Source organism: Monocercomonoides exilis (genome assembly GCF_001643675.1).
Source record: "Monocercomonoides exilis strain PA203 chromosome Unknown scaffold15-1837935, whole genome shotgun sequence".
NCBI classification, from domain to species: domain Eukaryota; phylum Preaxostyla; order Oxymonadida; family Polymastigidae; genus Monocercomonoides; species Monocercomonoides exilis.
Genome location: NW_027150560.1, coordinates 323,830 through 350,524, shown reverse-complemented (window position 1 = coordinate 350,524; position 26,695 = coordinate 323,830). Strand labels below are relative to the sequence as shown.

General features: G+C 38.6%; 9 protein-coding genes across 9 annotated transcripts; 5 read left to right on the top strand and 4 right to left on the bottom strand.

The window, feature by feature from the left end:
- Positions 1 to 1,450: 1,450 nt before the first annotated feature.
- MONOS_17387 (uncharacterized protein) lies at positions 1,451 to 2,002 on the top strand (the record flags this gene model as incomplete). Its single annotated transcript, XM_067870302.1, has 2 exons — positions 1,451 to 1,760; positions 1,809 to 2,002. The coding sequence occupies 2 exons, from the start codon at positions 1,451 to 1,453 to the stop codon at positions 2,000 to 2,002; spliced, it is 504 nt and encodes a 167-aa protein (XP_067729868.1).
- Positions 2,003 to 2,066: 64 nt separating this feature from the next.
- MONOS_13144 (uncharacterized protein) lies at positions 2,067 to 2,762 on the top strand (the record flags this gene model as incomplete). The annotated part of the gene is made up of 3 exons (XM_067865824.1): positions 2,067 to 2,215; positions 2,275 to 2,697; positions 2,735 to 2,762. 3 exons carry the CDS (start codon positions 2,067 to 2,069, stop codon positions 2,760 to 2,762), a joined length of 600 nt encoding a protein of 199 aa, XP_067729867.1.
- Positions 2,763 to 5,551: 2,789 nt separating this feature from the next.
- MONOS_13531 (putative Protein tyrosine kinase) lies at positions 5,552 to 8,069 on the top strand. The gene has a single exon (XM_067866243.1). The coding sequence runs from the start codon at positions 5,589 to 5,591 to the stop codon at positions 7,362 to 7,364; it is 1,776 nt and encodes a 591-aa protein (XP_067729866.1). The 5' UTR covers positions 5,552 to 5,588; the 3' UTR covers positions 7,365 to 8,069.
- MONOS_13530 (uncharacterized protein) lies at positions 7,445 to 10,942 on the bottom strand (the record flags this gene model as incomplete). Its single annotated transcript, XM_067866242.1, has 1 exon — positions 7,445 to 10,942. The coding sequence occupies one exon, from the start codon at positions 10,940 to 10,942 to the stop codon at positions 8,414 to 8,416; it is 2,529 nt and encodes an 842-aa protein (XP_067729865.1). The 3' UTR covers positions 7,445 to 8,413.
- Positions 10,943 to 11,142: 200 nt separating this feature from the next.
- On the top strand, positions 11,143 to 16,676 carry MONOS_13529 (putative Exportin-7; the record flags this gene model as incomplete). The annotated part of the gene is made up of 12 exons (XM_067866240.1): positions 11,143 to 11,395; positions 11,450 to 11,745; positions 11,810 to 11,909; positions 11,990 to 12,334; positions 12,542 to 13,090; positions 13,331 to 13,968; positions 14,139 to 14,233; positions 14,447 to 15,062; positions 15,269 to 15,407; positions 15,634 to 15,749; positions 15,948 to 16,064; positions 16,239 to 16,676. The coding sequence occupies 12 exons, from the start codon at positions 11,143 to 11,145 to the stop codon at positions 16,431 to 16,433; spliced, it is 3,459 nt and encodes a 1,152-aa protein (XP_067729864.1). The 3' UTR covers positions 16,434 to 16,676.
- On the bottom strand, positions 16,670 to 22,337 carry MONOS_13528 (putative enhancer of polycomb-like protein; the record flags this gene model as incomplete). Its single annotated transcript, XM_067866239.1, has 3 exons — positions 16,670 to 21,920; positions 21,976 to 22,123; positions 22,188 to 22,337. 3 exons carry the CDS (start codon positions 22,335 to 22,337, stop codon positions 16,780 to 16,782), a joined length of 5,439 nt encoding a protein of 1,812 aa, XP_067729863.1. The 3' UTR covers positions 16,670 to 16,779.
- Positions 22,338 to 22,452: 115 nt separating this feature from the next.
- Positions 22,453 to 23,325, bottom strand: MONOS_18599 (putative septum formation protein Maf). The gene is made up of 3 exons (XM_067871631.1): positions 23,155 to 23,325; positions 23,004 to 23,111; positions 22,453 to 22,927 (listed from the first exon to the last, which is right to left on the bottom strand). Exons 1-3 carry the CDS (start codon positions 23,293 to 23,295, stop codon positions 22,532 to 22,534), a joined length of 645 nt encoding a protein of 214 aa, XP_067729862.1. The 5' UTR covers positions 23,296 to 23,325; the 3' UTR covers positions 22,453 to 22,531.
- Positions 23,326 to 23,330: 5 nt separating this feature from the next.
- MONOS_13527 (putative zinc finger protein) lies at positions 23,331 to 24,783 on the top strand. Its single transcript, XM_067866238.1, has 7 exons — positions 23,331 to 23,447; positions 23,524 to 23,555; positions 23,617 to 23,695; positions 23,780 to 23,799; positions 23,868 to 24,061; positions 24,133 to 24,342; positions 24,430 to 24,783. The coding sequence occupies exons 1-7, from the start codon at positions 23,366 to 23,368 to the stop codon at positions 24,611 to 24,613; spliced, it is 801 nt and encodes a 266-aa protein (XP_067729861.1). The 5' UTR covers positions 23,331 to 23,365; the 3' UTR covers positions 24,614 to 24,783.
- An 854-nt stretch (positions 24,784 to 25,637) lies between these two features.
- On the bottom strand, positions 25,638 to 26,489 carry MONOS_13526 (uncharacterized protein; the record flags this gene model as incomplete). Its single annotated transcript, XM_067866237.1, has 3 exons — positions 25,638 to 25,857; positions 25,939 to 26,120; positions 26,352 to 26,489. The coding sequence occupies 3 exons, from the start codon at positions 26,487 to 26,489 to the stop codon at positions 25,638 to 25,640; spliced, it is 540 nt and encodes a 179-aa protein (XP_067729860.1).
- Between the last annotated feature and the right edge of the window lie 206 nt (positions 26,490 to 26,695).

Here is a 26,695-nt window from a genome sequence, read left to right as displayed (position 1 = left end):
TTCTGTATTTTCTCTCAAAAAATGAATTTTCTTTTTTCGAAATCCAGCAGAGTCGTGTTCAGTTTCGCAATCAGCTGATATTGAACGATCGTCAAAATGAGATTGAAAGTCGGATGCTTCATTTGAAGGAATTCTCTGATACTTTATTGATAACTCTTCTCCTATTTTATTTGGTTGTTCCTGTCTTTTGTCATTTGATGATATGCAAATCAAATCATCCCAGGCAGATTCATCCAAAAACTGTTCTTCTTCTAAGTGCTTTGAGGATTTTTGATTGCAAATCATCGATGCAAACATTTCGGTTGAATGATTAATCATCCACGTGTTTCCTTTGTGCCAAGCATCTTCTTCAAGTCCTTTTAAAATTGAATTATTATCTTCATAAAAGAAACACAGAATATATATTCAAACCACGCTTGCACATTGGAAGTGTTGGTTTTTGGGGAGGTATAATTTGATCATTGTTTTTTTGCAAAGTTTTTTAAGCGTAACTGTGCTGTCCTCTTGATATACCGAAGCCAAAATTTTGAAGTTTTTTCAGTGTATAATCACGAGCAACGGCTTGCAAAATCATTGTCTGTGTGTGTTTTTGTGAGGCATTGTAAACAACAGCCAGATCATTCATCAGTGTGTTCAGAGACTCTGATAATTCAAAGTGAAACATTGAAAACAAAAAAACCAAAAAAACACAGTTAAAAATCGGTAATAGTTCACTTGAAATCAATTGACAATTACCATTTAATTGTTGACGAATTGTATTTGCCACATCAGCAGCTGCTTTGTTCTTTGTTAATAAAAATAATAAAAGCTCATCAACTTTGTCTCCACCAATTCTTTTTAATTCATTCCACGCACTGCATGCTCTCGTTGATAATGTTGATTCAGGAGTTGTGAACATTTTTGTTGAAATTATCTTATCTGAATTAGTATTACAAATAACAATAAGTTGAAAACCAAACAAAGGGATATTAAAATTTCATTATGAAAATTTTCATTTCTATTATTTGGACATATGTAATTTCTGCATAAAAAGATTTCCATTTTTTCTCACACAAAAAAGAAAGAATGAATGAGTTTTCCAATAAGAAATGAAATCGAGCGAAAGTCAAATTTATCTCTTTAATCTGAAACAAAATACTGGATGGGCAATTATATCTTCCAATATTAAGAATTTTTGAACTTGTTTACAAAGCGAATTGCTTTTCACAATTTTGTATTTTAGAAGTTTATATCCTTGAGAATTATTATCAACACAAACATCAACAAGTTAATTGTCTATTTTGAAAAGATAATTCAACTATACAAAATTTGAAAACAACTCTATACAAAATAGAACACAGATTAACATTTTCAAATTATTTATTTTCAAAATAAATTTAAAAAAATTTACCAGAATGTTCATTTGGCTGTTGAATACAGAGACAAGAAGGAAGAAACAGCGCTTTTGAAGATGATTGAGAAGGCAAAAGAAGAAGAAGAAAGAGAAGAAGAAGAGAAAAGACGAGCAGAGGCCGAAGAGAAAGCAGCAGAAGAGAATGAAGAGAAAGGTGCAAGTTACACAGGAAGTGTGAAGAGCTATGCAAGCACAGGAACAGCCGACAGCTCAAATGCCTCAATCAACTCGTCACAAGCAGCTGCATCTGCATTGAGATCCCCAAAGACATCTCTTATTTCTTCTTCTTCTTCTTCCTCTCCTGCTGCACATTTATCCACTTCCTCTTCCAACTCATTCTCAACTTCCTCTTCCTTCTTCCTTGGTGGTACACTACGTGGTGAGTCTTTCTTCACTCGGAAGCTTCTCTAAACAGGTCCTCTTCTCTCTGTTGGAGGCAGTTCGGGTGCACAGACACTGAAGACGAGCTATCTGCAGTCTCTTCAGGCGAAGCTTAAGCAGAACACGAAGGCAGCAATGGACAAAGAGCGGATGAAGGCAGCGAGAGAGGAAGGAGGAATGAGAGGAGGCGAGAGAGAAGGAGGGGAAGAAGAGAGAGGAGAGAGATAGAGAGAGGGCGATCTGGGTGCATCAGGAGAAAGAGAGAAGTGGAGAAAAAGACATTGCGGAACGTATGAGGAGGAAATGGGGTGTGTATGGAGTGAGTGGAGTGTATGAGGAAGAAGCAGATATCGAGTACTATGCGAAGGAAAGAGTGCTTTTGTTGAGGAAGAAAAGAATTGTGGCTGATGGGAAAGGCGAGGCAGCAGTTGTGAGAAGTGTGTTTGCGGAAAATGTGCAGTTTTTGTATGGAAAAATGCTGGACGAAAGGAGGAGAGAAGGAGCAGAAAGAGAAGGAGAGAGAGAGAGAGAGAGAGAGAGAGAGAGAGAGAGAGAGAGAGAGAGAGAGAGAGAGAGGAGCAGAAAGCATCGCTGGCAATGCTTTCGAAGGAGAAAGGGAAGAACGACGAAGGCGATGATGATTATCCATTGCCTCCGAACTTTGGTAGGAATACAGCTGTGCTCAGCAGAGATGCTCTGAAGGAGTCTTCTGCTCGTTCGATAGCCGTGGCTGAACCCAAGGACACGAGAGTGCACTCGCAACTGCAGACACTACTGGAGAAGGCGCAGGAGATGGAGCGGAAGGAGAAAGAGAAGGCAGCAATCGAAAGGGAAAAGAGGAAGGAGCTGTCGATGGACGACGAAAGTGTGCTGCACTCGCTCAAAGGAAGAGACATTGGAGATGGAAGAATGCTGGCTGGACAGTCTAAACAGAATGGGAATGATAACTCTGCTGATCAGCCTACACAATTTCCAAGCACTTCTTTGATTCCCTCTTCTTCTTCTTCCTTTTTTCTTTGTTCTTCTTCCTTTCGAAGTCTTTCTTTCAATCTTTCAATCTTCCTTTCTATCTATCTATCTATCTTTCTATCTATCAATTTATTTATCTTTCTTTTCTTTCATTTTCTTCTTTTTCATTCTTATTCTTTTTTTTATTATTTCCTTTTTCTTTTTCTCTTTCTCTCCTCTCTTTCTTCTTCTTCTTCTTCTTCTTCTTCTTCTTCTTCTTCTTCTTCTTCTTCTTCTTCTTCTTCAACAAATGGAAGATTTTCTTTGTGTTCAACTCAAAATGTCTTCGCTAATGTCTCTTCTTCCACAAATCCTGCTCTTCCTCTTTCTTCTTCTTCTTCTTCTTCTTCTTCTCTCCACTTCTTCTTTTTGCTTCAACCTTCTTTTCCTTCTCTCTTTATTTTTTTCTCTCTCTCTTTTCTTTTTTTTTCTCTCTTTTCTTATTCTTCTTTCTTTTTCTTCTCTCTTTATCTTTTTTCCTTTCAACTTCTTTCCTATTATCTTCTTTTTATGCAGCTATTCTATTTCCATATGTTTGTGAATTCAACTATTAAACCTCAAGCATCTTTCATTTAATACTTTCTTCTCTCATCTTTTCCTTAATCTTGTTTTTTTTTCTTCATATTTTTTTTTCCTTTAAACTTCAATTAAAAAAAAACGACATCCCCTTAAAATTGTTCGAAAGATTCATTCATTCTTTTCGGCTTCAAATTTTTCAATCTTTCATTAACTAAGTCATTGAATGTCACGGGAAAAAAATAAATTTATGAATTTTCAATAAAAAACAAAAATTAAATCATTACAAAGATCAAAGCTATTTGTTTCAAACAGAATGATTGAAATATATATTGTATGTAAAATGCTGAATGAAATAAAAGACAAATGAAAAGAAGGAAAATAATACGATACAAAAAAGTTCAAATCATCAAAAATCAAAAACAAAACCATATCCAGCATGCAACACCTGTGGAAACTTCTAATTCTTCTTCCGATCTTCTATGCTTGTTGTCGTTGCTATATTGCTTATCTCGAGAAATCTTAAAAAAATTTGAAAAGAATGAAAAGCTTCCATTCATGTGTGTTCATGAACAATTATATATTTTAAGAAAATGAAACTTATTAAAGATTGAAAATTTATATTTTTCGAACATCAAAAAGTTTGCACGACCGAATAATACTCAGCAAAAAAGAAAATGCTTTACATACGAACAATTATGGTTATTTTCGAAAATTGAATCAATCCAAATTTGCGTATTAAAAATATTACAGAAAATGATGTTTTATCATATTAATTAATTTCCAATGCGTTTAAAAAGTTGTCCCACAAAGATTCAAAAAAAGATCAAACATTGAACGAGATTATCATCTCAAAAAAAATTTCCCATATGTGGAGAAACGGACAAACGCAAATGAAATCAATGATCTCACCCATTATTTTTTTATTTTTCGCATTTTTAAAACTGAACATGACAGACGAAGTTTCGCCAAGTAACAATAATTTTAAAATAATTAGAAATAGTGAGCTTTTCATATACTGTTTGCATTTTTGCTCAACTCGTCTGTCAACTAGATTATATCTCGCCGGAAAATGTTATATCTTCATCAGCAGAATAAATAATTCTATCGAACATCTATCGTTGTTCATAATTTTTAATAACAAAAAAGCAATGATCTTTGTTAAACCTTTTATGCATATTCACCTTTTATAAACAAAAATTTGATGCTTGTTTTGAAAACTATTGAAGAATTATTATTTAGGAATTTCAACTAAATCTTATCTTTTTAATGATGTTGCGAACAAAAATGAGAAGAAAAAAAATATGTGAAACAAAATGTTTTTTTATTTCATTCTGGTAACAATTGTTCAAAATGCACATTTGACACAATTCATGCAACTGTTTTTCCAATAAATTTTTAATTAATGAATTTTTTCCTTGCACAATCGTTATTCAGCACTATTTTTGAAAAAAATAAATGACAAAAGAAATAGACACATACGACAGATTGATCTTTTCTACCGACAGACCTTTCGACTAACTGATCTTTGTCGATTGACAGATCTTGACAATGATCTGTCGATAACCCATAAAAAAATACACAATCATCAATTTTCGAAAAATAATTTGTTGATATGGTAAAAAATACCAACTTTCAAGCTTTTTTTTGCAAAAAGCATAGAAAAATTGCTTCTCTCTTAACTTTATTTTTCTTTCTCAGATTTCAAAATAAATTTGATTTTCATATCAGAAAACATGCATCGTTGAAATCAAAACAAAATATTTTCCAACATTTCACGAATGACAAAAAATGGACACATTTTTATCGTGTTTTTTGTTCTCTAAAAGTCAAAGAAAAGTGCTTATCTTTTCAATGAAAACGCCTGAAGAGAAATATATTGCCCCATATAAAAGATTTGTTCATTTGAAAAAAAATGAAATAAATAAAAAAATATCGATAGAATTACAAAAAAACGATATTCATTTAAATAAAATTTGAATTTAAAAATTCATAAGTTTTGAAACATTCTTGTCGGTGGACTTGTCGAGGTCCTTTCATAAAAGTCGGTCCGTCGCAAAGGCCTAGTTTTCAAAACATACTAATCACATCTTGATAATTACAGAGATGCATTATTTTTAAAAAAAAAGTGCATAATAAATAAAGCATCTTTTCTTTCTTTCATTTTCTTTTTTTGGATAAATAAAAAATGATTAAATATTCGTTTCTAATAAAATATCAATTTTCATCTTTCACATTTTTTAAATAAGGGATAGAAGACAATTTTTTGGAATTGAAATTGAGCCCTGTGATGAAGGCGCTGATTATTATCAGCTCAATTCTAGGGACGTTAATAGTCGGAGTAGGAAGTGGGATTGGCGTTCTATGCTTACGCAGAGTTTTCCGCAATTGCAAAAATCGTTTTCACAAGACGTCTTCAGGGAATAAAGACGACTTTGAAAGCAATTCTGATGATGCAAACGCACTTGTAGCGCCAGGGAGTATTCAGGGCGCTGTTGGCGATCAATATGCGCTTTTAACAGAGGCAATGAGAAAAGAAAGCATGGATCAACCAGAGAGAAGAAACACTAACCAACCTATAACTCTTTGGTACACCGTTTCCCTTCCATATGAAATGATTCAGCATAAGGAAATAGTTGCGATGTCAACAATCCCTCCTTTCAACGTATTTTACATTCACTCATCATTATCATTATTCACACGGATCCACAACAAACCATATCGCTCTCTTGTGAATATGTACGACTACATATCTGTGCCAAAGAAGGGGCGTCATGGGTCAACGACGGGAACAACAACAACGTCTTATTCAACTTCTTCTGATGGCACTTTTGATAACACAGCGATATCAGCAGGGAGACCTCCGTTAGATCCGTACCGAGTTGGGCTTGCATTAGCACGTGCTCTTGTATATCTTCACGGCAGTCATCCGCCCGCAGTCGTCGGAGTTCTTTCTCCTTTGAACATCCTGATTGATGAAAAGGACATTCTGTATATTATTCCTCCTGTTCAGCAAGGGGAATCATCACATCCATTTGGCGGAGACGATACACAGCGATGGTGCGCTCCGGAAATTGGGATGTCAGTTTTGGGAGAAGAAGATCCGCCGGAAATGAAAGCGGAGCTGATGATGCATATGACAAAGGAACTATCAGCGATCAAAAAAGAACAGGGAGAAAAGAAGAAGAAAGAGAAAGAAAAGGACAAGAAGAAGGAGAAAGAAAAGGATAATGAAAAGGATGAGACGAAAGACAGCAAAGACAAAGACAAAAAGAAGAAAAAACAAAAAAGTCAAGAAGAGATGAACGAAGATGAGGAGGCGCTGATTAAAGCGCATGAAGATTTGACGAAATTGAGGGAACTTCCTTTGCAATCTGACGCCAATTCAGAAGACGAAAAAGAAGAGAAAGAAGAAAAGAAATTGGTTGAGGAAGAAGAAGAAATCGGAGGAGGAGGAGGAGGAGGAGGAGATGGAGTGAGCAAGCCTGGGTATGATGTCATTTCACAGGAGCACCTTCATCAGGCAAGCGACTCAGCAGGCGAAGTCAAACAAACCAACCTGAACGAGGCTGCGCTTAACACAGCAGCCGGAGGCATTCCACAGGCAGCTTCTCCGACAGCGCTGGAAGCTGGGATGATAGCAACAGCTGAAGGACCCGTGGTTGGAGATGAAGGGGTTGCGGCAGAAATGGGAATGGGAGTGGGTGTGGGTGTGGGTGTGGGTGCAGAAGGAGCAGGAATCACAAACGAGGCTGAGGAAGTAGAAGAAGTGGAGCTGCCTCCGATCACATCACCGCTGCCGACGATCACAACGTCAGCCATTCCGCAGAGCGACGTGTTCAGTTTGGGTCTTGTTCTCTGGGAGATTGCGACGGGGCGTGTGCCGTATGCCACGTTTGCGCCGACAGAGGCGCTGAGGAGGATCAAAAGAGGAGACAAGCCGCCGCTAGAGGAGATTCCTGACCATCATCTGCGCTCGATTGTGCGCTCCTGCTTGCTGTATGACCCGAACTACCGCCCCAGCGCTTTCCAGCTGATGAGAGAGATTGAGCAGAGGATGAGATGAAGATGTGGATGAAAGATGAGGTGATGACGAGAAGAAAATTTGTGAGATTTTTGGATGAATTATTTAATGAATTGCTGGTCTTTCTTGTTTGTTGCGACTTTATCTGAACGACTTGTTGACATTTTATCTGATAACTTATTTTTGACTTTTCTCTTCATTTGCGTCTTTTTCCTTTTTTTTATTCATTTTTTTCTTTTTTCTGTTTTGTAAGTTTTTTGAGTTTTGTTGAATTCTTTCATCTTTATCAGTCATATTCAATCATTTTATTAATGATAAAAATTCTTTTCAAACAATTTTTGCTCAAGTTGTTGTTGTTATCACACTATCTTTGTATACATTTTGCTCTTTGAAATTGTCATTAATTAAAATTTTCCCTTCATTTTTATTTTATTTTATTTTTTATTTTTATTTATTTATATTTCGTCTTTCTTGTGTATTTTTCAAATTATTACATCAATTTTTTAATTTTTATCCCAGATATTTTATACGAACGTTTTCACTGCATTTTTCATCACACCCAGTCATTTTCATGGAGTCACCCCATTTTCGCACCAGTTGCCCTTGTTCTTATGTCATTTCGGAGGCCACACTTTATTTTGTTGTTCTATTTTTTTGATTGGGCTCTTTGAAAGCCTGAAATACGAAAGCAACGTTGTACATAATTATTATAATAAATGAAAAAACAATAGTAAAAAATCGTTTTTTCTTTCATTTATTCATTTATTCTTTCTTTCTTTCTTTCTTCTTCTTAAAAGAAAGATTCAACGAGTTTTCATTCGTTTTCTTATAAACCAAATAAAATGTGAAGAGTTTTCATGCTATCCAAAGCTCTGAAGAGGAGAGGAAATAAATACACAGAGCACGAAAACAGAAAAGTGTGATACAAGAGAAAAATCGCTAAGCGAAACATTACATGAAAATAAAACATAGACTATGAAGCATTTTATTCATACATTTGTAAACAGAAAAAGAAAAAAAAAAAAAATAAAGTTTCAATAAACAACTTAAAAATGGAGAAAAAGTTATAAAAAAAAGATAATTTTTCCTCCTCAAGTTTCGAATTTGTAACCACATTGGCAGCAGAATTTAGCAGTCGGACAGCACTTTTTCCATTTGCACGATGGACAGATAGAATTTTCAGTGACATTCGAAGGAGAAATGTTATCTTCCTGTTTTTCATTCACTTCTGCCTGTGAAGGTGCTGCTTGCTGAGATGAAGAGATGCTCAGCACATCAGAAGACGATGAAGTGGGTGTTGTTGGAGATAAAGATGTTTCTGCAATTAGAGAAGAAGAAGATGATGATGATGAAGGATATGAAGAAGAAGAAGAAGAAGTTGATGAAAGTTTTGAAGCATCAGAAAACGAAGAATCTCGTTTAACCGAAGCAACATTCGTCTTCCTTTCGGCAGAGTCGCCCAAAGACGCGTTAGCCATTGCAGATGCTGACTTTGCCGTATGGAGCAAACAGCTGCTGTTCCCTCTAACCAGTGCTGTTGTTGCATTGCCTCTCTGTTTGCTCGCGCTCAGAACTGAAGACGAATTCTGCCTCCGAAACGACCTCGTCGCTGCTGCTGCTGTTGCTGCTCTGTGCTCATTTGCTCCTTTTTCTCCTTTTCCTTCTTTCCCTTCTTTTGTTCCTGTCACTCCTTTTGATTGAACTTTGTCTGGCGCATTCAACATCCTCCTCCCAAACAGCCCAACTCCAATTTCTGCTGTCTTGTTCAGCGTGTTGTGTGACATATGTGTTGAATGAGATGAATTTGTTGAATGAATCGAATTCATCGTCTGCCCCAGCTTTGCTGAGGAAGCGTTCTTTGCCATCTGAATCTGCTCTTCTTGTTCTGTTTTCAGACCAGTTCGGATGGCAGTTGGGGAAAGTGAAGAGCTCAAAGCAGCTGGCTTGTTCTCATTTTTGTTTATGTTGCTGTTGGTGTTGGTGTTGCTGTCAGCAGCAGAGAAGGAAGAGAAAGAAGAGACAGTCCGAGCAGAATGAGAAGACTTGGCTGATTTGATGAGACGAGGAATACGAGAAACGCTGTTGATGCTGTTGAGGCGGAGCAAAGGAATAGACAAGGGTTTTGAAGAAGTAGTAGTAGTAGTAGTAGAAGGAGGAGGAGACGAAGAAGGAGAATGAGAAGGAGAAGAAGACGGAGAAGGAGAAGGGGATGAAGAAGGAGAAGACGAAGAAGAAGGAGGAAGAGAGGTGACACCATTTCTGAGAAGAGAAAGATCTTTTCGTGAGGGCGAAGCATTTTGAAGGGAAAAAGTTGATACAGATTTGAATTCTTTCTGTGCTGTTTTGCTTGCGTTTTCATCTTTTGCATTCAAATTGTTTGCTTCGCACGATGCTGATTGAGAAGACGAAATGGCAGCAAAAGAAGCATCAGCAGCTGAAACAGATCGATGATGCCCTCTGCGGTTGAATGACGTGCGAGGTGATATTAAAAAGGAAGAAGAAGAAGAAGAAGAAGAAGAAGAAGAGGATGATGATGATGATGAATAAATATCATGATTAATGATTTTAGGTGAGCTTTTATTGGAGTGTGAAGTGAATGAGCTTGCTCTTCCAGAAAGATGAGGAATATGCGACTGACGAGGTGATGATGTGGTTGAAGAAGGCCGTTTGTTGAGTGGACTGTTGTGAGATGGCGAAGTGTTGGAAGAACTTGTTGTGGCAGCAGTAGCAGCAAGAGGAGCTTGATTCTCTTCAGTGCCTCGGAGAAACTGCGAATGTGGCGGAGAAATAGAAGATGAACGCTGCTTCTTGTCGAGCAAAGCAAGCCGCGCACTGATCTGTGAGAAGATCATTTCATCCGTGGCATCTGGCGGAAATGGCTCGAGAAATTCATTGCTTGATTCCATGTTCTCCGAGCTGCTCGGCTGAATTTGTTGGTCTGATTCTCCAAGTTTCGCATTATCTTCATTATCAATTCGATCGTTGTTATCAAAAGATTCGGAAGAAGATGCACATAAATCACTGACATTAGGAGCATTTGCTAAAGAAGTTTCTTCTTTATGTTCGGTCCCAGCTGAAGCTGGAGGTTTTGATGAAACATTTGTTAGATTCATTTTTCCTTTTTTCTTTGGTTTCAATAAAAGAGTTGATGATTGAGTGTTACTCAATGTCTTATGCTTTGCAATCTCTTTTTTTCGTTGATGTTGGCACACTAGTTCATGTTTTGCAATTCTATCTGATCTAAAGGATCTTGAGCAAAACGAACAATTAACGAGAGAAATTTCTGCAGTTTCTGGTGATTCAATTCCAAAGTTTCTCAGTACATTTTCTTGTTCCTTTTCTTCTTTCATCTTTTCGTCAATCATTTGTTCAAATTTTTGTATTCCAAAATCTTCAGGTGCTGGCCGAACTGGAGATTCTTCTAAAATATTCTCTGATTGTTTGTTGCGCGTGTCATTTCCAACGTTAACACCATTAGTCTGTTCTATTTCATTGAGATGAGAATTTAAAACAACACTTTTGATAAGAGGTGAAGGAAGGACAAATGCATGATGAGAAGATAACTCTTTACTCTCAGGATTCTCAAATAAAAATTGAGAAGATGAAGAACTTTCTGCCATCAAAATCTTGATAATCTTTATATATTTTATTTGTTCTTTGCAACAAAATTAATATTTGCTGGGAATGAAATCAAATTCTTACAAAATTAGTCAAATGTATTTGTAAATTATATAGAATGGGCATCTGCCAAAAAGATCAACATAATTTCTCCATTACTTGTTATACACAAATTAGCAAGTGATATTATTAACAAAATCCCATGAACGAACAAGAATTGCAAACGATAGAGCAGTTGACCAATAGTTTACTTTTTGGTGGAGCAGAAGTGAACCGTTCCGAGATACATCGACAACTACAGGCTATTTCTCAAACTCCTAATTTTTTGGACCAGTGCAAATATGTCATATTAAATTCGAATGTCCCTAGTGCTATTTTATTTGCTTCAACAAAATTTAAAGAAATTGCCCCAAAAATTTGGAGCACTTTATCCGTTTCAGATAGAAAAACACATCGTTTGCAATAAATCAAATAAATTTCTGTTGTTGAATTAAATGTTTGCTTTTTAGGACTTCTTGTTATTCAATTTCTTTGTACAAAAGCTCCAAAGCTCTTATCCGAGCCAAAGGACAATCAAACTCAACAACAAGTTACTGCAACTATAACAAATGTTTGCACACTTCTAGCAAGATTGTTCAAGCTCTCATGGTCAGCTGGACAAGAATCTGTCGATACAGCAGAATTGGCTCCATTTTTGGAGGGAAATATATACCTCAGTTTAGTTGGCCTTGAGTTATTAAATGCAATTTTGCAAGAAGTTAATTATCGATCTGATAATGTGTTTTCTGTGGTTGAACATAGGAGAGTGTGCTTGCTTAATCCTTTTTTCTACACATGTGTTTTAATTCTGTTTTTTTATTAATTGAAAGGTTCAACTTCAATTCAGATCAGGTTCTTTGCTTCAAATAACTCAAGTTTCTCTACAATACTTAAAGGCTTATGTGGCAAAAACATATGCGTCTTTTGATAGTATGTATTTTTTTTTTCTTTTTTCTCCTTTCAAACTTAAATCAAATGTTTACTTCAAAACCACATCACTCCAATCACAGAAACCCTCACGCTTCGTTTGCTGAACCAAGCTCTTTCCCTGATGCGTCTGTGCTGGTCGTTCGACTTTGTGAACTCGTACTACGACGAGCAGCAGAACGAGACAGCGATTGTGCATGCGCCAGCCTCGTGGGCACCTTTTGTGGAGAATGACGAGCTGACGGGGCTGCTGTTTGACTTGTATGTGGCAGAGAACGACGTGAATGCGATGGCGCGGGCGACGATTTTGGATGTGTTGGGGTTGATCGTACTGATCAGAAAGGACATCTTTTCGAGCAATGAAAGAGCTGTGAAGTTTGTCGAGTTTGTGATACAAAGAACGACTATTGTGATGCAGCAGAAAATCGGTTTGCGATTTTTTTTTTAATTTTCCTGAAGTATTTTCTTGAATTTCATTCATCTCACACACAATTTTTTGCCGTCTTCCTTTGAATTTTCAATGCAAACTGTATTTTATAAATTCAAAAATTCATCTATAAATTCACCTTCATTCAATAAACCACATCTTCCTTCCTCTCTTCTCCTCCTTCTCATCCTCCTTTTTTCTCCTTCAGGCCTATCCGACCACGACATTTTCCACCAGCTGTGCCGCCTGCTCCTTCGAACACGCTGCAACTTCACCCACGCAGAGCTGACGTGCCTGCCGATCTACCCTCTCTACATCAAAGAAGTGTCTGCCCTCACCTTCAAAGTGTTCGAGCACTGGCAGTGGTCGCAGAACAGCGCCTACTACCTCCTCAGCCTCTGGTCGAAGATGGTCAATGCAGCAGGCGCGAAGGAAAGCTACATGCGCCAGCGCTCGAGAGGGCTGCAAATCGGAGGGCATTTAGTCACCCGCCCGATCGTCTTCCCTTCTTCTGCTTCTCCTTCTGGCTCTCCTTCGCCTTCCCCTTCTCCTTCTTCTTCTGCATCGCCGATGTCTGCATCTTCCCCGTCGACGATGGATTCAGTCACACCTGGCTCTGATCCCTCGCTGCAGAACAGCAGCCTCTCTCAGACAAGCCCTGGCTGGGAGCAGTATGTGCCAGATATCGCTATTCAGTACATCAATACACGACTCCACATCGCTAAGGCTGTGGTAGATGGAGCAACGAATTTTGATGGTTTGCTTAGAAGATGATATAAAAAAATATTTTTTGATATTTTTTTTTTCACTTTTTCAAACTTTATTACTGTTGGTGAAATGTTCAATTTATTGCCCAATCTATTAATATTTTATGCTAATTATGTCATTTCTTCTTTCAATTTCATTTCATTGTATCCTCTTCTCTATCCCATCATCTCCTTCCTCCTTCCTCCTTTCCCCCTTCTCCTCTCACTTCTCCTCTCCCATCTCCTCTCAGATCCCCTTGACAACGAAGAAGTCCTCCTCCAGCAGCTGACCTCAATCGCTGTGCTGATCCGCTTCCGCTACGACCGGATGAGCCAGCACCTCATCAGCATCATCAAGCCACTTGTTGCTTCATTCAAGTCGCTCACTCAGCAGACGCTGGCAGACCACAGCGACGAGACAGTGAGGCTTCTGGAGCTGGCGAAGACGCAGCTGGCGTGGATGGTGCATATTGTGGGGGAGGTGCTTGATGTGCGTCCTGGTGCGCATTTCAACGAAGACATTGACAACGCCGACGGGCAGCTGAGCAGCCTCGTGTTCGACCTGCTGAAGTTCTGTGCGATGCAGATGGAGAACACAGACGGCAGCAAAAGACTGACTGTGGCGCTGCTGCAGTTTATGGAGAAGTTCACTGACAGAGCCTTCGTAACAATGTCAAGCTCGTTTGCTAAGGTGTTTGTTGCTTTGAATGAGCTGTGTGGGCTGAAGGACAAAAGCGAAGTGATTGCGCTGATCTTTCTGTGCACGTTGAACACACTCCGGTTTTGGGACTACGACGACGCGAAGAATATTCTGAAGAAGGCGCTGATGCTGCTGAGGACGCTGCTGTCTGGTTATTCAACACCGAGGCTGCTGGTGAAGAACGAGATGGTGTGTTTATCGAGGGGGTGGAGGAATGGGGTTTGAGTGTGAATTATTTTATATTGCTTTTTTTTTCTCTTTTAATTTTGTTTATTGGATATTACTGTGCATATTTATTTATTTATTTATTTGAATGGCGTATTTGTTTATTTATTTTATATATTCATTGAAACTTACAGACACGTCAATTACTGACCAGACACACAAAGGAGTATTTCCCGTTCTTAAACACTTCTTCCTCGCTTCACAGAGAATTCTACGGAACTATCGGAAAGTGTGCTATTTATCTTAGCTCTTTTTTTGGATTATTTAATTTTTTAACCCTTCCTCGTATTTCATTGTGCTTGAAAATCTTATCAACTTTTTTTCATTTTTTTAAATGAAAATTCTTTTTGTGATTTTTAATGAATTTCAATCGTCTTTCGTTATGAATCTTATATTTTCTCTCTCTCCTCCCCTCAATTTCATTTCCTTTCTTCACACTCAGACTTCTCTTCTCCGATGCACATTTCACTCTCTTCAACGAGTTCTTTGTTCCCTTCGCCACCTCCCTCCGCTACATCCACGACATGAGCGACGAGAGCCTTCGTTCTGAGAGCTTCCGCGACCCCCTCATCGCTCTCTTTCTGCAGCTGCGGGGCATTCTGGAGTCGTGCGACTCGACAAAGTACTACGGCACCGTCTTCGAGAAGATCATCGGCTTTTTGCCTGTCGTGACGAAAATCATGGTTGTGTGGAAAGGCGACAGCAAAGTTTTGAATGTGGTGCTGAAGTTCTGGGAAGAGATGACAAACTCCCGCCAGTCTCGACTGTGCTTCGACCAGAACAGCCCAAACCCGATTGTCATCTTCCGAGCCACGTGCAACCTCGTAACGACGCTGGGCGAGTCGCTCATTGCTCCCATCGACGCGCCAGCTGGCTCGGCAGACGTGGTCGAGTCGAGATACAAACCCATTGGCCATCTGCTGACGGCGCTGGAGCATACAATCAGTGGACGATATGTTCCCTTTACGTTCTGTGCGTTCTACAAGGATTTGTCGCTGAATGCGGCGATGGAGACGGCGATGAAGATGCTGCAGTTTATCCCGAAGAGGGAGTGGATGGTGTGAAATAATTGGATTTTGTGTTATTATTATGAATGAACGCTCAATGTATTAATTGTTATGTTATATCAACTGTTTATATTCATTTTGATTAATTTTGCTGCAAATATTATTTTTCATTTTTATCTTCTTTCTCTTTATCTTTCTCTTTCTCTTTTTTAAATGGTCCCCATCATCTCTTCACTCAACCTCTCAAACACATCCAGCTGTATCCGAAGCTGACTGCCCAGCTGTTGGAGTTCTGCGACGTCGTCTTCCGCGACCAGCCAACAATTGCAATGCAGATACAACTTCCGCAATTTCTGGACTTTCTGCAGAAAGTCGATGAAGCCCTTAATTCTTTTGGTTTGCTTGCAAAATTTTTTATTTATTTCTTTTCTTTTCTTCTTTTTTTATTGAAAATTTTGGAATGTAAATATCTTTCTTTTCTTTTCTTTTCTTTTCTTTTCTTTTCTTTTCTTAACATTTCTTGTATAATATTCGATCAACTCAATACTTGTATTTTCATTCACCTAATATTGATTAAACTAATTTTATTAAACTTCAAATACATTTCTCCATTTCATTCCAGATAAAACTGCGTGTCGCTATGCGTGCAGTATTCTTAACAATCTCTTCGCTTATATCCTCTACAATGAACCAAAGGAAACACCCGCCGTTCAGATGTTCAGAATACTCGAAACTCAGGTTTTTTTTAGTTTTATATTCAACTAATGATTATAAAATTCTTCATTTTTTCTCTGCTTATATATATTTATTATTTAAATAAACATTACTTTTCTTTCTTTTCCTTATCAAACATTCTCTTTCCTTATCTCAATCTCTATCTATCTCTCTATCCTGCAATCATTTAACATAAACATTTAACATTATTTTCAATGAAAGTGTCCAAACATCCTTCCCACTTTTATGACTGAGCTGTTTAAGACAGCTGTGCAAGACCCAGAGCCCAAAAGCGCAGCTGTCTATCCTCTTTTCTCTCTCATCTCCCTCCGCAAAAATGTTTGCTTGTTTTTTTTTCCCTTTTCCTTCCTCTCTATTTTATTATTATATTTATAAATTTGTATTCTTTTATGGATTTCTCCTTCCTCTCCTTATATCTGCACATGTTCCCTCAATTTCTTTGTCTTTCAATTAAACTCTTTATTTATTTTCTTTCGTTCCTTCTTCCTCCAGCTATTCAAGCAATTCAGCGAGCAGATTGTGAGCACCGTGCCGATTGGGCAGCAGAACGCGTTTCGCGAGCGCATCCAAGTGAAACTTTTCCTCCGCATCAATTTCACCAACGAGCCACGCGAAGTTGATTACTTCGCCAACAACTTTGAGCTCTTCAAAAAGGACTGGAATGCAATCTTCCCTTCTGAAAGCTGAACGGATTGTTATTTTTGTGTTGCAATTGCTTCTTCTTCACTGTTAATCTTATTTCTATTTCTTTTTTCATTTTATGACCATTGTTTCATTTCATTTCATCGCGCTTCTTGTTTGAAATTTTTCTTTATCACTTCACAAAGCTCACTTCTTGTTTCGTCTTCTTATTTCATCTTCTCCTGTCAAAAATTATTTCATTCAATGCCATCTGCATTTTAAATAACAAAAGAAAGAAGGTATTGGAAATCAGGCATTTTTATTTTTATTTTAACAATTTTCAAAATTAAAATGAAAAGATATTTTTAAAAAAAAATTAAACAAAAATTGAAGTTTATATTTGAAAAATGAATCATTCATCTTCAAAGACAGAAGCAGCCTGTGCTTTGACATAAGAAACATGTTGATTGATGAGTGACTCCACAATCTTCACAGGAGCACCAACAAGCCCGCTCAACTTAACATCTCTAATCTTCTTCACTTCCTCTTCTCTTTCTTTCCCCATTGCTTCTCTTGACAATAGCTCCTCCTCCCCTTTCCTCGACAGCATCCCCGCCATCATGTGCAGATTGTCTCTATCTGATGGCATAATCCTTCTGTTTGCTCTGTCATTCATCTTTCCTGCCTCTGCTGCCACAAGAAACGACATCAGCCTGTCGTCATTCGCAAACGGATTCTCTTCAAAAGCTGTGCAATCATCGTCAGCACTCGCAACATTCGGATCTTTTCGCCTTTCCTTCTCCACTTTCTTCAGCTGCTTCCAAACATTGTGCAGTGCCGTGTTGTATGAAAGTGTGTACGAAGCAATTTTTTTGCATTCGCCCATCTTCTCCTGCTTCTCCTCTTCAATTGCTTGTTTTCGTGCCTTTTTGTAGAGCCTCAGAAAGTCTGCTGCCAAAGATTCGATCTCTGGTGGATCGTACATCGTCAGCAGAAACTGCTTCACAGGAACTGGAACAGAGTCAAGTGGAGAATGAGATGCTCTTTTGCTTTTGTGTGCTACTGTTTGAGATGAACTTTCATTGGTAACTTGAGAAGATGAACTGGAAGAAGCAGAAGATGAAGCTTCCTCAGAAGAAAGAGGCTGCTTGAACAGAGAAGAAGATGAAGCGCTTGATCCATCCTTTTGATTCGCCTGTCCAGCTTCTGAAGGAACTTGTGCCGTCAAAAGAGGAGAAAACATCGGAGACAGCGGAGCAGCTTCTGGTGTCGCTGAAGTCGAATGAGAATTGGCTGCTGCTTCTGATTGCACCTCTGTTTGTGTCTGCTCTTGTTGCTCTTTCGAAGTCTGTTGTAATTGCTTTGCTTCCTTTTCTGTTTCCTTTTTGTTGTCATTTTGGAGATTTTCTTTGAGTTGAGACAACTTTTGCCTGAGTGAATCTGACTCGTTCTGAACTTCAATCTCAAAAAGCCTCAGCGCTCTTCTCCTTCTTTTCGCATTCTCCTTTTTAATTTGCCTTCTCAATCTGTGCTTATGAAGTCTAAAGAACTTTCTCCTTCTCCTCAGGATTTCTGCATCTCCCGCAGACAAATAGCCATATTTCACTGCAATTTCCTCCTCGTCGCTGCTCAAATACTCACTTGCTGTGTTGCTTTCTGCTGCCGAGTCGACAAGATCGTCTGTGGCGCTGTCTGCCTCATAATCAACATCAGCTGGGCTGTCAATATCGCTCTCTTCGTTGCTGGTGACGCTGTTGTGTGTCAAGTCAGAAGAGTCTTCGTGTTTAGGTGTGTTCTCGTTTTGCGGCATAGCAGCAGGTTTTGTGGTTGCGTCTGCCTTCTCCGAGACATTTGGCTGACTGCCAATGTCTTCGTTGTCTTCGTCTTCAGACGCAGCGTCTGCATCGCTTGTCATGTTCTGCTCTTGTTGCGAGTCACTCAGAGTATTCTGCTCCATCATCTGTATTGTGTTTGCATTCTCCCACAAATATTGGAAGAGGAGCTGGCGGACAGGGCTGTTTGGGTTGCTGTCTATTGACGGCAGCAGCTCGTTGAGCAAGTTGCGGATGCATGCAACGTCTTCAACAGACTTCACATTTCTCCACATTTCGTCTCCGTTCTCTTTAAGTGGCAGCTCATCCTCCAAAATGAACTCCCTGTCGCTTTCGTTTTCTTCTTCTGAGTCATCGCCTGCTTGTGACATACCAATTTCTTCTCTTCTTTCTCTCCTTCTGCCACTGTGCTTTCTTTCATCAAATGTTGCTGATGAACCTTCTTTCGAACTCCTCTTTTCTGCTTCTTCGGCTTCTTCATCGTCAAACTCGCCTTTCATTCCAGCTCTTCGCGGTATTCCAATTTGCAGTGGTTGGAATGAGAAGGCATTTTCACCAGACAAAAATGATGGTGGAATCGGTTCTTCTTCTTCAACTTCTTCTTCCAAATGCTTTCCTTCTGAATGTGTTTCTGTTTTGTCTTCTGTATCTTCACCAACATGTTTTGATTCATTCCGCTTTTCATTCTTTTCTTTGACTCCTTCATCAGCTTCGCCTTTGTTTTCTTCATCTCCGCCATCATCGTCATCATCTAAGTACAAACAATTCGGATTCGCTATGCCCAAACCGGGCGCCAACTGCAGTAAAGACAGTTCTCTGAGCATCTCTTCCTCTTTTATGTGTCTGAACTGCCTGTAATGTTGATCTCTAACATCGCCATCAACGTCATTGTCACCACCCTTTTTGGATCTTGTTTGACCCATTTCTGAAAATGTGGCTAAGTCATTAGTTTTCATTGAATTATCATCCTCCATCATAATGTCTTCTTCTTCTTCTTCTTCTTCTTCCAGTTTGCTTCTCCTTCTCTTTCTTTCTTCATTTTCAATTTGATCCACTTCCATCTTGTTTCCCATAGCCGCACTGCCTTTCTCATTCAAATCCTCCCCTTTACCTTCAGCCATTTCCCTCTTTCCTCTCCTCTCCTTCTGCATTTTTCCATCCTCTTCACGTTCCTTCTCTGCTAAATTTCTTTCCTTCCTCTCTTCTTCCTCATTCAACTCACTTCCGTCTCCTTCACCCACCGAAAACTCCTTCATCAGCTTCGATTTCTGAGGCAATTTTATCCCTTCTGTTTCTTCCGTCTCTGTCAGCGTCTCAACAACCAGTCGGAAATCCCTCCGAAGAAGATACAGCGCACTTTGCACTGCTTTCTCTCTCTCGTCTTCTTCCTCTTCGCCTCCTTCTCCCTCAAAATCTCCAGTGCGATTTTTGTTCTCTTCTACTCTGTTGCTTCCTTCTGCATCTGTATAGCGAATAATCTGCTGCTCCTCTTCCTCCGCTTCGTACATTCCTCTCTCTTGAAGCCTGCCAAATTGATGTGATTTCCCCCCTTTCCCTCCTTTTCCTTCTCCTCTTTCTTCCTCCATTTCTTTGCCGTTTTCTGTGAGTGCATCGTCAAACTCGTAGCATTCCATCTTGCTCCAGAGCTTCCGCCGGTCGAGCCATTCTCTTTCTTCCTCTTCCTTTCTGCGGCTCATCAGAACTTCTCGTTCTGTTCTTGTTGGGAACAAAGAAGATTGCGATGGATAATAACGAGAATGAAAGCCTTCCATTGCAGAGTTGACTGAAAATGGATATGATGGCCTTTCATTCATCATTTGCTCTGCTTGCTTCTGTATGATCGAACTGAAGTTTGCTGAATTTTCGTCACCTAAGTACTCCTCTTTGGCTGTCTTTGCATTTTCTTTTCCCTCAACTTTAGCCCCAATCAATTCCTGTCTTTTCGATTCCCTTCTTTCACTTCCACTTCCTTCGCTTCCATCTGTCCCTTTGTTTTCCTTCTGCTCACTTTCTTCCATTTCTTCCATTTCTTCTTCGCTCGACGCATCAGAAACAAGCTCATCCTGTGCATCGTAAATGTCGTAATCTTCTTCTCCGTCCTTCTTTCTCTCCTCTTCCAGCTTCTTCATCGGTGCACCTTCCACCGACTTCCACCGCAGCACAAGCTGCCTCGTCTTCCGCTGAAGCGCCTCGATGTACTTTGCTTCTTCAGCCAGCGAATCCAATCCATCCACCCCGAAAAGCTTGCTTGTTTCTGCTCCTATTTCAACCTCGCATGAAACACTCCTTCCTTCTTCCGTCTTCGGAGCTGCGGCTGAGCCTGTCATTGAGATAGCTCCTATTGCTGCGGTATCTTTCTTCTCTGCTCTCGATGCTTGCTCTCTTCCTCTTCCCTGCTCCTCGTCTTCTTCATTCTCAGAAGACAAACCATCATACACATGCGCCGCAAATCTTTGCTTCCCTTCCTTCAGCCTCTTCACTTTCTTTTCCTTCTTCTTCACTTTCGTTTCCGACGCTGGCGACTCCTCTGAGAACGTCTGTGAAACAAACGACTCTTCACTGCTCGAGTTCGATGCGCCTGACGGAGAAAGCCCGCTCCGTTGTTGTTTGTTGTCATCTTCGCTACTCAGCGAAAGCTCTTCGCTTTCAGATTCCTCCCTCGCCTCGCCTCTCCCGCGTGGTGCATACCTTGACGAGCGCTCGTATTCCTCGTTCCGTCGCAGCGTGTCCTTTTCCATTTCTGTGTCTTCGGGGAAGACAGGGCCGATGACCATCGACGACGGAGAAGACGAGACGCCGTAGCGAGAGAACGCAGACGACGGTGCTGACAGTACAGAAGAGGAGGCACCTGGTGCTGCCATGCTCCCCCTGTGCATCACTGGCCTGTGCGGGCGGCGCTTGGAGCGCTCCTGCTTGTTGCGGCTGCTCAGTCCGCTTTGCTGCGACTTCTCTGAATGCGATGATGAAGATGTCGAGACCAGCGAAGATGATGCCACCACCACCGCTCCTCGCCCAGATTCGCCTGCTCCTGTGCCTGCCCCAGCCGCGCCTGCCTCGCCGGACTCCATCGAGTCGCCAGACGCTGGAGACTCGAACATTTTCTGGGGAAAAAGAAAGAGAGGAATTTCAAGTTCTCCAATTGTCTGCTTTTCGAGTGCTTTGTATAGGTAGATAGTGTAAATCAGCTCTGCTTCGATCTTCTTCTTCTTCTCTCTCCTCTCAATAAGTCTTACAATTTTTAAAAACTGGTTCATTTCATTGTACAGCTTCAAAAGCCGCATATATGACGAGCAGTCATTTCGCCTCATCTGTCTCCTTCCTCCAGCACGTGATCCGCGAGGTCTAAAACAAAGCGTCAAATCCCTGTTGTCTACAGGCGTCGGAGTCTGAAATCTCCGCAGCAGTGCATTTCCCCTCTTTTGTCTCTTCCCTCTCCACAAAAAATACACAAGCTGTATTATTTTTGAGCCTAGAAGCCTCTTAATCTCTGGTCTTGTCTCAGTCTCATTTCGAAGATATTCATAAAAGTCAACTTCAGATATGAGATGATTTTCTTGATATGCTGTTTTTTTCTCAAGACGATCAAACAGATACTCAAGGTCATCTTCATTGAAGTTTAATTTTGCAAAAGTGTCCTCATCTTTATGTCTGTCAAACCATGCAAAATCTTCGTCATCAAGAGTATATTCAACTTCTTCCGACATTATTTCAGCTTGCTTTTCTATGAACAGAACAAAAATATTTTTTATAGGAAGAAAAGATGAATGTCACCAAACCACTTGCATGATAATAGAACTGAGGCTTGTTAAATTGCGTATGATATTGCTCTTCGATAGGAATCTCAATAAAAGGTGGAGTTGGCACCTCAATGTGTTGCGCTCGTCCCGTTGTAAGAGCGCTAAGTGCTTTTTGAATGTGAGTTTCCTTTTTTGTTGAAATGAACAAGGAATAACGAATTCTCCAAAACTATTTAAAAGCATCAAAATACCTTTTCCTCATCCTTTTCCATCCCTGTCGATTCTGATTGCAAATTACGAGAAACTTCTCCAGTTTCCTCCGCAAAAATATCTGCTTTTGTGTAGATATGATACTGACGGTCCGGGATGATTGGACGTGCCCTGAATTTTTGAGCACACATAACTACTAAACATATGAGCAATTCAATTTTAAAAATTTCACAAAAAGCTGTTTATACCCAATCAAAAGCAATTGAAAAATAGAAATATTATTTGATCTTAAATCCTTTATCATCTTTTCTCGTGATTTTTATTTTTGAATTTAATTAAAAAAAGTTTGTAAAAAAAATGTGAAAACATCCATATTACAAATGTTTTATGGTCTGGCTTCTATTATTTTCTGCATTTCAAGTTTAATCCTTTCCATTGGTAATCCTTCAATGTTTGATCGACTTCCTTCAATGCTTTTAATTAATTCTGGCATCAACGCAATACTGAATCCACCTGCTTTATTTAAGGGAGTTACTCTTTCGAATAATGCATCTCTTTCATCAAAGGATAAACTATTCATTACGATTTTACTTGTTTCAAAAAATGTTTTTCCTTTGCCTGTCTTCAAATCAATGAGATGAACTCCACTTATTGCGAGAATTTCTTTTTCTGCAAATATCTGAAACATTTCATGTGCCTGTGCGATGGTTTTTGGCTTTCCTGCCGTCATTACACCTGGAACAACAACCAATGAATCCGCTGCAATTAAGAAATCAGCATCCTACCGAATTTATTTAACGATAAAATGCAAAGCGTTGTTTTCAGTTTTGTACAAGCTCAAAATTATTTTTTCAAACATTGTTACTGATTTGAGATAAAATTTTCTTTGCCTTTTTTTCTGCATTAATGCAGCACGCAGATTCAACATCACTTACATCACCATCTTTTGGTTCGACTTCATCCGCCTAAAATATCCACTTTAACAATATCGAAGAAACAAGAACAAACATTTGATATAATTATTGTTGGGTGAAAACCTGCTTCTTCAAGAAGTGCTTTTCTCTGAGGACTTTGCGAAGCAAGAATTATTTTCATTTTTTCAATGGACCGAGCGCTATCCTCGGCATTTTGAACGGAAGATAAAGGCATTTTTTATTTTTTATAAATTAATTAAATTGTGGGTCAAATTAACGTTCTGTGATTGTTTTTAAAAAGATTTATGAGCTCACGAATTATCCATCTATACTGCTATATATGTGGTCAAGGATATGGATCTGCTAGTATTGAACGACATATGAGAAGTTTGTGTTTTTTGTGAGACACAAAATTTTGCTTTTAACTGAAAATGCATATCTTTCGTTATTTATATCTTTTTAGCTTGTCCTGAAACTTGGAATAACGAACAAAAGGTATTGAAAAATTGTTTGTTATGCTATTTTAACGAATTTTTGATTTTTTTGTCACGATAAGCATCTTCCAATCAAACTTCAAGTTCCAGTTCCAGATCCACCAAATGCCGAGCTACCAACATCTTTAACTGATCAAAAAAGTTATAAATGAATCTATTTTTTTGCTGTCCATTTTGAAATTTTCTTTTTATGAAAATATGTTCAATTTTTCTAATGCATTTTAGAATGCAAAGCTTGGAATGATGTCTGGTTTTTAACTTAATAACTACTTGAGCATCTTTTTATTTTTTCTAATTTTTCTTTTCTTATCAGGAGGCTTATGAGATAGCTATGAACAATAGGAATAAATGTCCTTATTGCAATAGAGGATTTTTCTCTGACAAAATTGTAAAGCACATTCATGTTTGCCCGAAAAAGCCCAAGGATGCTGATGTTGATGCACTTTTATCCAATAAGAAAAAAGTGACTTCTAAGCCCAGATTTTTCATATGTGGAATTTGTGGAAGGTATAAAAAATTTTTTATTCTTTGTTCATTTTGAATTTACAATTATTCAATAATTTTATGACTTTTTGCAGGGAGTATGGAACTGCGTCGATTGAAAGGCATTTAAAGCAATGCTTGGAGCAATTTGGCAATGATCAAAAGCATGTACCAGAATATGCAAGAAGGCCAGTACCAGACCTGGATGAGCTTCTTAAAGAGATTGAAGAAATAAAGGCAGACGGGAAGATTACTCAAGCAGAAATTGATGAACAGAGGGAAAATGCAATGAAAACATACAAAGAGTTTGACGCGCCGTTTATGAATAGCTTTATTTGCTATTAAATTTTTGTGTTGAATCTATTCTGTCATTTCATCTTCCTTTTTTTAAGAGGTCTTGCTGAATGTCCTAACTGTCATCGAACATTTGAATCAGAGGTTTTGACAAAACATATGAAAGGATGCAAGGCACGAGAATTTAAATTCGGTTATGTTTTTGATCCGGACATTGATGATGAAGATGACGATGATGACGACGATGATGATGATGAAAGAGAAAGAGATTATTGCTTCTAATCTGAACAAACAACTGTTTGGCAATATTATTCAATTCTAAAAATGAAAAATGAAGTTCTTTTCCTTGTGACTTTTATATTTTTTCCATTTCATTTTAGTATTTATTTTTTTGTGAATTGTTTAAAGTCATTTTTATTTTGAATCGAAATAAAAAATCTTTCTCCAGCAAATGGGGTTGTTTGTTGGTCGTCACTTTTCTGCAAATTTGATGTACTTTTGTTTCAGCAATATATCATCATTGAGTGGCAAAAAAAGAAATCGAAAGGAATGAAAAGGAATGGAAATGAAATTTGTTTTAAACTGGAATCATGTTTGCGAACGTCTTTTCTTTTGTCCTTTCCTCGTTCATTTTCATCAAATGATTCTTTCTCAACTTTGTTTTTATCCTTTCGAATTACGAATTATCTTTTCAGCTTTTTTGTGAAATTAAAAGTTACTTCGTTTTCTTTATCCCAAATGTTTTCTTTTTCATTTTCCATTTCATTTTTCTTTTTCAAATAATAATCCCACTCATTTTAAAAGCTTTTATTCTGTTATTTATTTACCGTAGAAGTCAAATCTATTTTTATGTGAAGGAAGAGGATAAGTTGATGATTGAGGAAGCTTTATCAGAACTGGCCCAGACGAGTCTTTCAGCACGCCGCTGCATTTGAATGCTCTTTTGATGACAGAAGGTGATAGCACAGAATGAATTGATTGTTGAAGAGCTTCACCAGAACTATTCTTTTTGCTGCTGAAGACAACGATAAAATGATTTGAACTGTGAACTCATCTCAGACTTCATGACTGCAAATACGCCTCGGTCAAGTGGTTGGCAGATGTGTGTGCAGTGAGGGATGAACGTCACAACATCCACATTTTCTTTTTTGAATTCTTGCCAGATTGTGGGATCCGCACGAGAAACGTGTGTGTCGATTAAAAGCAAGCAGTGCAATTTGTCAATTGACAAGCGATGTCTTATTTCTTTGATCGAAAGGAAAAGAATTGTCAGAGCATATTTTCTGAACGTAGAAGATTCCATCCATCAGCATTTGTTCTTCCAAATCTGAAGATTAGAAGACTGAAGAGGCTTTAAGTCATCAGGAAATTTGAGATTCGGACACAGGATCACTGAAGGAAATGATTGACCATCAGCTTTAACAGCAGCAATCAGTGCTGAATTTACCATTCGCTCAGCAGATAAAACGAAATCTGGTTTTGCATTTGCTTGATGAACAACATTCTGATTGGAGCTGTAGGGAACCCTGAGTGATGACTAGTCCACGTTGAAAATCAGTGCATTTTTGTAATTATTTGTTTGATGCAATCCATTGAGCACATCATACCAGGACTTTTGAACTTGTTGGTATGATACAGCAAGCCTGCTTGTTTCAACGATTTTCGGTTTTGATATCTTCAGCTCGGAATGTCTTTTGATGAAATCGTGGGCAACGGAATCAGAAACTTTCTCATCTGGAATGTTTTCTGGGTCCAAATCATTTGCAATATTTATCAATCCAATATATATCTTGTTATTTATATCAAAGAATACGAATGCAAACAAGTTCACGAATTTTCTTGATGGTTAAGCTTGCTCAAGAGAGTGATTCATTTTAATTATGTCCAGTACTGTTTGCTCCTTTTCGCCAATGACCACAGCTGGTCTTCCAATTAAAGAAACCTATCTGCCTTGCCGAACAGCCTTCACCATACGCTTGATTCGAATTTTGAAAAATTTTTTCCTGTTGTGAGCATATACCATACGCACAGCTCCATCGTTAACAATATGTTTTATTCGCTCCAGTGGATTCCGAAATTGTCTGTATTTGAGGGACAGCATTTCCTCCCACAGCTTCAGCTGACTCGCAGTAGATTTCCTTGCAACTTCCTTTTTCATTTTTTATTATTTTGGTAACGATCATTAAGCCAATTTATTTATTTGACAATAATATATTTCTTTTTTCATTGAAATTTTATTTTTTGCATATTAAATTCATATTTTTTTTGAATTTAATTCATTGGAACCAACCTGTAACTGATAGAATTTCAACGGGAGGCTTTTAACCCCCTCCATTTCCCTCCCCAAAAGAAACAGGTTATGCA